We start from the raw sequence: 9664 nt of genomic DNA on the forward strand, positions 1-9664 counted from the left end.
ATCTTCAGATCACATTACCACACTTACAGAATCATTAACAGAAAAGAACACACACCATACAGCATTCACAGCAGAGTTGACAACGGAGGGGGAAAAATACAGATATTCATTTCACTTAACACATTCAAATAATCGATTAACTAGGTAAAAAGCCCCCCATTTAAGTTCTTCCAGATCGGGATGTCCTTTGAATGCAAGAAAAAAACACTCGTACGTCCGCTCCCAATGCTCTCCGCACACTCTCTCACCAAAGCCACAGGATCGAGGGACATCGCGCCAAGAAAAAAAAATTTTGTTTTTGTTTTTAAATCCCATTAAGCATCACCAGGTCTCTCTCTGCATGCGCCTCCTCCTTTTTCTCGCACATACCAAGCCCTCACATGCCTCGGCACCACCAATCCAATACCACACAAGGTTTTCAAGAGTTCAAACAAGCCTTCCGGTTCCATCTCACAGCCTTGCGTTCATAGCGTTGAATACGACTCCATGAAATAAAAGAGTAGCGGATAAAAATGGAACACCCACCGTCTTAAGACGAAGCATGTGCAGTGTGATGAAGGAGTCTTGGATGAGAAAGCATGGAGACAGAAGTATTCCTAAGGCAGACTTTTTTAAAAAAACTGCACTGCTTTCAATGAAGTGCTTCTTCCATAGACATTTGAAATGAGATGAACTGCAAGGATTAAATGAGGTCTTCATACCGTACTTTAGTATGAGGAGGGGAGACAGTGTTAAAAGGAAAAAAAGCCGACACCAACATTGCATTCTCCACACAGGACATTTGGGGGGAGGGGGAGGGAGAGAAAGAGAGAGAGAAATTCTTATGGCAGGGGATCAAATTAAATTTTAAAAGAAAAAAAACTAACAAGGAAAGGATGCAGTCTCTGGAAAAATGGCTTCCATTTTTGAAACATGCAAAGATCTCAGCTGACTAGGAAATGAGGAATCTTTTTTTTTTTTTTTTTACAAATTCCTATCAAATTGCAGTGCGTTCGTTTACCCATCAGGCAAACAGCAGTCCACTTCCAATCACTCAATACCCCAACTCATATATTCCAACTCATTGTAACAAAACCTATAAAACTCCATTTAACCTTTTCTTTTTCCCCTCCCCCCCTTACAAAAGAAAATATGTCAAAAATACTGTTCAAATATACTACACGCTGAACAACTGATCTGGGATTTTTTTTCTTTTAGTATATGCATCTTATAATATACTTACCAGAAGCTCTAGAAAAAAAAATCTGATTTCCCACCACAGTCAGTATTGGATTGCCTACATTCCCCAGCCAGATGACTTGGAATCCATGCTTGAGCCAAAACCTCCATTAAAGCCACTGCTAGAGCCTGCGTTGGATGAGCCCCACCCGATTGCTGCACCAGAGTTAGAGCCTCCGTAGGAATTGCTCCCTGAACTGAAGCCCTGGTTCTGCTCCCTCTGCATGTTGCCTTGTGGCTGGCTGTTCCCAGATGGCCCGGACTGGTTCTGCTGACTTGCTAGCATGCCCATCATCCCCCAACTGCTCTGGAGCGCTGCCTGAGCTGCCGCCATCATGGCAGGGTTGATACTAAAGGCTCCAAAGTTCATCCCACCCCCCATGTTACTGCCCTGGTTGTTTCCCAACCCTCCACCTCCACCTCCTCCCCCCCGGTTAGGAAATCCACCCTGATTCCCAAAGCCTCCTGGATTACCACCAAATCTTCCACCTCTTTCTAGTTGTCTACTGCTATTATGCTTAGGTTCAGCATTGGATATATGGACGCTGATTCCTTTTATGATCAAGTCCTCGCCACAAAGGGACTGGGCAACCTATAAGAAATAAGGTAGGCAAATGAGTACCTTTGAACAGAATAAAAGCAAAAAAATCTAAAAGCAGAAGCAGCAGCCATCAGGTCTAGAAGGCTTAACATTAATCGAACAGTAGCATCTCCTGAATATCACTGCTCCCCTCCTTGCAAAGGGAAACACAGTTCTCGAATATCTCAATAAAATAAACATTCATATTAAGTATACTGTGCCTCCAAGAGTTGCTGATTAATATAAAAAGCAGTTTAGCATGTTTCACAGAAGCTCAGTTGCTCACAAAGCTTCATTTAAGACTTCTAGATTAGAAAGCACTCAGCTACTCTTACCAGTCAACATTTAATACAATTTACTGCTCTCTTAATTACTGCCTTGAACAGATTTGCCAATAGTCACTCAGCTGGTCACCTGTGGCAAGTGACTTTTCAGGCAACCAGGCAGGGAATTTGCCCACCCCTTCCAGTCAATTTGCTACAGATGATTAACACAGATACCTGAGGGCACTTTTTGGACTAACAATTTTTCAGGACTAACTTGCAAGGCTGACCTTTCGCTTTGTTCCATGACGGCAGTGAGATGCAATTAAGGCCTGCCATGCTGGGAAGGTATTTGCAATACTAAGAAAGCAACTAGCAACTGAGGGTACTCCAGGGCGTAGCTTTTCTGGATCAAAACCTGGCTTAGGGTAAAAGTGCTCATGTACATGAAAGGAGTATTAACTGATCTGTGATTTGTCTGGTATCTCTCAGGCCAGTTGCACCCACATTTTACAAGCAAACAAAGGAAAACAGAAAACTTAACAAAAATATTAGGAACAAGTTGCCTCAAGTTTCAGGGAATAACTAAATGGATAAAGATGGATACCTGATCATCGGCAAATGTAACAAAGGCAAAAGCTCTGAACGGTTTGGGGATGAAGACATCAACCACTTCTCCATATTGCGAAAAAAACTGACGAAGCTCATCTGCAGTCATGTCGTCGGTGCAACGCCCAACAAACACCTTCCGGCTACGCAAAGGTTCATCTGGACTTTGCTGGTGCCAATGCGGAACAAGAGACTTTCATTAATACAAAAAGCTGTTTTGTCTGGCAACTGTAATAATCAAATGCAAGCACACACACACACACGAGATAATACAAATTTCCCAAATGAGAGCGTGAAAGCTAAACATGGAAATCACGGCAGACTCTGGAATGGTGCCTTCCGAATCTTAAATGTGTAGCATGACACATTAGAAACAGAACAGCTGTGGGGCTAGATGGATTGCAGGTCTTACCAAAAAATGGAAGCACATAGAAACAACATTTGGAACAGAACTTGTACTGAGCTTATAACACTCCCCTTCTGTGCTTCAGTTATATATTTTGAGAAAGGAATGTAAGGGCAATGCCATTTAACAGCATTTCACCCACTTCTAGATAATTTAAGTAAAAGTAAAGGTCCCCTGTGCAAGCACCGGGTCATTCCTGACCCCTGGGGTGACGTCACATCCCGACATTTACTAGGCAGACTTTGTTTACGGGGTGGTTTGCCAGTGCCTTCCCCAGTCGTCTTCCCATTACCCCCAACAAGCTGGGTACTCATTTTACCGACCTCAGAAGGATGGAAGGCTGAGATAATTTAGTACTACATATAAATACTGTCATGGTACTTAGAATTTCAGCCAAAGCACACATCTCTGAAAGTTCTACCTGGAAGCTTTTAAGTGACCAGGACCAAAGATCTACTTTAGCCATGGCTATTGAGACTGATTTGCCCTTTTCTTTTAAACAGTAGCTCTTCACGGTACATCACAATCTACTTTTGAAACTCCCCTCATCTTAAGTTGGTCATGTGGCATGAAGAGCTGCGGTTGGATTAATTGCCCAATAACTTGGATCCCTGCTATCATTCAAAATTGTAGTGTTTCTCATTCTTGGCAATCAATTAAGACAAATATTTGACAACAACCTGGCTTGTACATTAGCAAAAGGCTCTACCAAGTCACCCAAAGTACCTTAGAGTTTGGAAGTTTGCAGTCACACCATCTTCCATCTATCATGTGTCGCTGAGACATGACTTTCACCTGGGTTTCATAGTCTGTAAATCGTACAAACCCAAACCCCTTTGAATGACCGGTTTTGAGATCCTTCTTAACCTGGAAATAAAAGATTTGACTGTTAAGAGCTATAAAGGAAATAAAAACTGGCATTTGTGAGTTGATGCCACAATATTTCTTGTAAAGATTAAAGATGTGTAAAGATTTTGTTTGATGTTCATACAAAGCTTTCATGACTCAAATTGGCCCACCCTGCCTATACAGCATGCTTTTGACATCCCCCCCACAAAAAAAAAACAGTAAGGACGTGAAAAGTTTCATTGCTGAAGTGGGGTATTAAACACTTGGACTGCTCCTGCTTAAGAAGCTTCTGAGCTCAACCGCTGAAAAAGCCGAGACTTCTCACATAAAGGAAAGCCAAATACCTGCACCATGAGAACCTCTCCAAATGTACTGAAATATTCCTTCAGATCTAGTTCAGTTGTTTTCCACGGCAGTCCCAAAACGATGAGATCAGAGGTTTTCTGCACTGCTCGCTTCACTTTCACAGCTGATGAAGCATCTGTTTCATCCATTTTCCGCTTATTGTCTGAAGAGAGAAAGAGAGGGAAGCCTATCACCAGAATACTTTCAAAAATGAACTTAACAAAATAAAGCAAAGGCCTTACAGGAGACAGTTCATTTTTAAAGTTTTGTGCTGTCAAATCCTAGGCATGTTTACTCAGAAGCAAGCCCTGTTATGTTCAAAGGGGCTTACTCAAAACATAAATGTATACAAGATTGTTGTCTTAGTATTTATTAAGAGTAGAAGATATTCACTTCTATACCTGTATCTTCACCATTGAACAAAGCATTATCATCCATCCAAATAGATTTTTATGTCCAAACTTCAAACCACAATTATTCATTGATAATATTTTATCCATTTAAAATGATATGTAACACACACCTTTGGGATAGTTAACAACATAAACCAGATTTCCCCAGCCATTATCTGGTGCATGCAGAATTCCTTCCACTAATCGGACTCCTCTCATACATTGAGACACAGGGTTTCTGTAGCGCAGACCACAAGCCCCTGGGAACTGAGCAGTGACTGTAGATAGCAACACAGTCCCATCATCCTCTGAGGGGATTTCAATGGGTTCTTCATTCTCATCCTCGGTGACCCGGATGTACTCCGACATATCTGCCGTGAGGTTACTAATGGAATAAAAATATTAAAGGAAAGATGTGAGCCATATTAAAAGAAATGATTGGCTGAGATTGTAGCAGTATCTAGTCTCTCTTCGTGTGCCCCACATTCCATTTAGAGAAACTACCAAAGGTCTTGAAATGAAAGGGCTGCTTTTTTAAAAGTAATACCGTAGCTGATACTTTACTGACTACTACATACATTCCTCAGCACATAGGCAGAAACCCAAAAGGGAGGCATGAAGGAACCAGCCTGAACCTTTTGTTTGTCCTCAGCATATGGAATTTAGAGGATTTGGAAGTGCTAATTACCTATTCATGGATTTCTCTAGTCCTTTATAAAAAGCCATATAGATTACTATCATCACATCAGGCAGCACTAAATTTCTTAAAAGAATGTGTTGCATGTGTAATCCAATTTACCCAAATAGTAGCTGCATCTATAACACCTCTTCTGAGCAGGGCAAAATAGAAGTTTCCCCTCGGAGCAATGACAGGAGGAATACTGCCTCAAAACATGGAGGTTGCATTTAACTGTCACAGCTAAAAACCTAAAATTCAGAACCTAACTTCTGCTGAAGAACAGGCTGCAACCTGTTGAGAAAAGGCACTCTGCCCAAAAGTGCTTCTTCTTCTTCTTTTTTATTATAATTGCACATGCTCCTGGGCTGTGCCTTGGCATTCCACACCAATGCTGGACAGTTCATGCCCTTGGTCAAAATCAGCTTTGACAAAGACACAACACAGCCTTGCCCTGGTGTTTGCTCCTCCATCTGGCAAGCAGAAATACACGGCTTCTGAACACCAGCGTTAAGAACTCAGCTGGATCAAACTAAAAGGTCCAATATATGGATTCTCATAGTTGCTCACCAGCATCTCCCAGGAAACATGAACGCAACATACACTCCCACAAACCCCTTCTGTATTCAGAGGTAGACTGCTGCTGTAACTGGAATTCTTTTTAGTTATCAGGGATAAGGGCTGTTGGCAGACAAATTTGTAGAGAAGATACTTAAAGTCATAAGTCAGTGGCAATAATTTCCATAATCTCAATAAGCAGTTGTGCAAAGAATTGCTCTTGTAAGCCCTGAATTTACCACTCTTCAATTTCATGTGGAGGGTCAACTTAGCTATGACAATATAAGATGAGCCCAGCTGGAGGAGACCAAACGCAGGTCCATCAAGTCCACCACCCTGTCTCCAACACTGGCTAACCATTTTCTTTATTACGTTTTAACCCCACTGTTCTTCACAGGAACTACGGGTGGCCGACACTGTTCTTCCCCAATTATACCCTCGGTACAATTCTGCGGGGTAGGGTTAGGCTCAGCAACCGGAAACTCAGTCAGGACATGAAGGCAACAGCCCCTATCCCCTGTTGTTTTTTCTCTCCAGCATTTGGCATTCACACATATTCAGCTTCTTGGAAACCTTGGATGAAGGTTCCATTCAGCTGTCATAACCAGTACCAGCTAGTAGCTAAGAACAAGACTGGTTTCACAAACAAATTCTCCATCTCGTCCAACATGCGGTTTCCAAGAACGGCCAGTCAGATGCTTCCAGGTTTCCAAGAAGGAAACCTTCTTGCGATTTGCTACCAGAATCTTGTGTTTACAGCTAGACTGCCTAAACATGGAGGTTCCAGTGAACCGCCACAGCTAATAAGCATCTAATACAGGGTTTCCTCAACCCAGCACCTGCAGACACCATGATAGAGAGGCGCCATTCCTAATTATGTTTATCATCGTCAAGATTGCCTTGGGATTGCCTATTCTCTCTAGTATCAGAGGAGCAGGCCTATTCTATTAGTTGCTGTGGAACACGGGCAGGAGAATGTTGCTGCGGTTGACTTGTTTGTGGGCTTCCTAGAAGCACCTGGCTGGCTACTATGTGAACAGGCTGCTGGACTTGATGGGCCTGGGTTTGATCCAGCAGGTCTTTTCTGATGTTCTTATGCATACTGGTCTATTCTCTCCAGTATCAAAGGAATATGCCTATTATATGAAGTGCTGTGGAACCCAGGCAGGACAATACTACTAGTCGTCTTGTTTGTGGGCTGCCTAGAGGCACCTGGTTGGTCACTGTGTGAACAGACTGCTGGACTTGTTGGACCTTGGTCTGATCCAACATGACTTTTCTAATGTTTTTATGAATACTGGTCATGATGCATGCCTATTCTCTCCAGTATCAAAGGAATATGCTCATTATATAAGGTGCTGTGGAACCCAGGCAGGATAATGCTGCTGCAGTCATCTTGTTTGTGGGCTTCCTAGAGGCACCTGGTTTGTCACTGTGTGAACAGGCTGCTGGACTTGAGGGGCCTGGGTCTGATCCAGCAGGGCTTTTTTGATGTTCTTATGAATACTGGTCATGATGCATGCCTATTCTCTCCAGTATCAAGTGAATATGCCCATTATATAAGGCGCTGTGGAACACAGGCAGGAGAATGCTGCTGCACCTGGTTGGTCACTGTGTGAACAGGCTGCTGGACTTGAGGGGCCTGGGTCTGTTTTATGTTCTTATGAATACTGGTCATGATGCCTGCCTATTCTCTCCAGTATCAAAGGAATATACCCATTATATAAGGTGGTGAGGAACCCAGGCAGGATAAATGCTGCTGCAGTCGCCTTGTTTGTGGGCTTCCTAGAGGCCCCTGGTTGGCCACTGTGTGGACAGGCTGCTGGACTTGAGGGGCCTGGGTCTGTTTTATGTTCTTATGAATACTGGTCATGATGCCTGCCTATTCTCTCCAGTATCAAAGGAATATACCCATTATATAAGGTGGTGAGGAACCCAGGCAGGATAAATGCTGCTGCAGTCGCCTTGTTTGTGGGCTTCCTAGAGGCCCCTGGTTGGCCACTGTGTGGACAGGCTGCTGGACTTGCTGGGCCCGGGTCTGTTTTATGTTCTTATGAATACTGGTCATGATGCCTGCCTATTCTCTCCAGTATCAAAGGAATATACCCATTATATAAGGTGGTGAGGAACCCAGGCAGGATAAATGCTGCTGCAGTCGCCTTGTTTGGGGGCTTCCTAGAGGCCCCTGGTTGGCCACTGTGTGGACAGGCTGCTGGACTTGCTGGGCCCGGGTCTGATCCAGCAGGGCCTTTCCGATGTCCTTCTTATGTTCTTATGGGGAGGGGCCGTGGCTCAGTTTGCAGAGCCTCTACTTGGCATGCAGAAGGGTCCCAGGTTCAATCCCCGGCATCTCCCGTTAAAGGGGCCAGGCAGGCAGGCGATGCGAAAGGCCTCCCGCCGGAGACCCTGGAGGGCCACCGCCAGTCTGAGCAGGCAATACTGGCTTTGATGGACCTTGATGGTCTGATTCAGTACGTGAACCAAAGATTCAGCATAAGGGCAGCCTCGTGGGAGATAGGCCCGGAAATCCTATCTGGCCCAGCGCCGCGGCCCTCCGCCCGGGCCAATCAGGAGGGCCCCAGGATCCGCGAGCGCCTCCGCCCCCCAAGGAGCGCACCCCGCCCAGCAACAGCCGCCGGCGCCTGGCGTTCACCGTCACTCAAGGCCGCCGCTCCCTCGGTGGACCCGCGCCTCTGCCTACGAGCGCGGGCCCCGTCCCCTGAGCGCGACGCGCGCCTTCCCTCCCTGGCCTTCTCGCCACACGCTAGGCCCGGCTCTCCTCTCCTCTCCCGGCACCAGCGCCGCACGGCTCCGGGCCCGGACCGAGCGGAGCCGCCGTCCCCGCCCGCTCGCCGTGCTTACCGGTGGCGTTGGCCCCGAGGGCGTCGGTCACAAGCGGCGGCAGCGCCCTACAAAGGCTCGGGATGAGCTTGCCTGTCGCGCCGACAAAATGGCGGCACCCACCTTCGCTCAGAAGCGACAGGTTAGGGCGAGCCTTACTCGACCCGCGGGGGGGGGTCTCTTAAACGGAGTAGGGTTTTTGTTTTTTAAAAAAAGACGTTACAGAAGAAGAAAAAGCTCAGGAGGGAACGCTATCAGTGTTGCTTTGTGCGATTCTTTCTTGCTAGGATTTCTCCCCTCTCATTTTAGGAAAAAAGGATATTTGCCTAGGGATGGTTTCCCCTCACGCATCGACCGAGAGTGGTACGGTCTGCCCTCCAGCGTAATGCGCGTGCGTCGGAAAGGATGAGCTAAGAGAGGGGAGGGGAGGAAAAGAAGATCGTTGAAAGCGCGTCGGGGGCGTGCGCATGCGCCAAAAACCCTTTTCCCCCCGCCGGCGATATGGGGGGGGCATGAGGGGAGAAAGGGCGGGAAAATCCGTTGCCTGGTTCCAGAAGCCGGAGTCTGAGGAGATTTCGAAAAGTTGTTTTATTTTCGTTTGGTTATTATTGCCTCCTGTTCGGCCAGTGTAGTAACCCAAACGTCAGCTTCCCTGTCTGCTTCAGGTCAAAGCCCAGCCCTCAGTGAGCTGCGCATGAGATCAGTGCCTCTGAGAGAGTGCAGAGGGCGGTCCCATACACACACACACCGCCCCGCAGCTGCTCGCGGGGCTTGCTGACAGATGGCCATCTAGCCTCTGCTTAAAAGCCTCCAGGGAAGGAGAGCTCACCACCTCCCGAGGAAGCCTGTTGTTCCACTGAGGAACCGCTCTAACTGTTAGAAAGTTCTTCCTAAAGTCTAGACGGAAACTCTTTTGATTGAATTTCA

At 46.0% G+C, this 9664-nt stretch overlaps 1 protein-coding gene across 3 annotated transcripts; it reads right to left on the minus strand.

Moving 5' to 3' along the window:
• Positions 1-290: 290 nt before the first annotated feature.
• On the minus strand, positions 291-5043 carry TARDBP (TAR DNA binding protein). 3 transcript variants are annotated; one of them, XM_056865393.1, is made up of 6 exons: positions 4794-5043; positions 4270-4433; positions 3803-3943; positions 2669-2839; positions 1693-1810; positions 291-705 (listed from the first exon to the last, which is right to left on the minus strand). In XM_056865393.1, exons 1-6 carry the CDS (start codon positions 5029-5031, stop codon positions 683-685), a joined length of 855 nt encoding a protein of 284 aa, XP_056721371.1. In that variant the 5' UTR covers positions 5032-5043; the 3' UTR covers positions 291-682. The 3 variants fall into 3 exon arrangements, with proteins under 3 accessions (XP_056721371.1, XP_056721370.1, XP_056721369.1); XM_056865392.1 differs by having other exon boundaries at positions 291-766; XM_056865391.1 differs by having other exon boundaries at positions 291-1810.
• Between the last annotated feature and the right edge of the window lie 4621 nt (positions 5044-9664).

The sequence above is a fragment of the Euleptes europaea genome, chromosome 19 (genome assembly GCF_029931775.1).
Source record: "Euleptes europaea isolate rEulEur1 chromosome 19, rEulEur1.hap1, whole genome shotgun sequence".
NCBI classification, from domain to species: Eukaryota; Metazoa; Chordata; class Lepidosauria; order Squamata; family Sphaerodactylidae; genus Euleptes; species Euleptes europaea.

Excerpts from the sequence above, each read along its gene's own strand:
- TARDBP (XM_056865391.1), bottom strand. The coding sequence starts at position 5,031 with ATGTCGGAGTACATCCGGGTCACCGAGGATGAGAATGAAGAACCCATT. Across the intron at positions 3,944-4,269 it reads GAGAGGTTCTCATGGTGCAG|GTTAAGAAGGATCTCAAAAC; the intron begins GTATTTGGCTTT and ends TTTTATTTCCAG. Across the intron at positions 2,840-3,802 it reads GCAAACTTCCAAACTCTAAG|CAAAGTCCAGATGAACCTTT; the intron begins GTACTTTGGGTG and ends CATTGGCACCAG.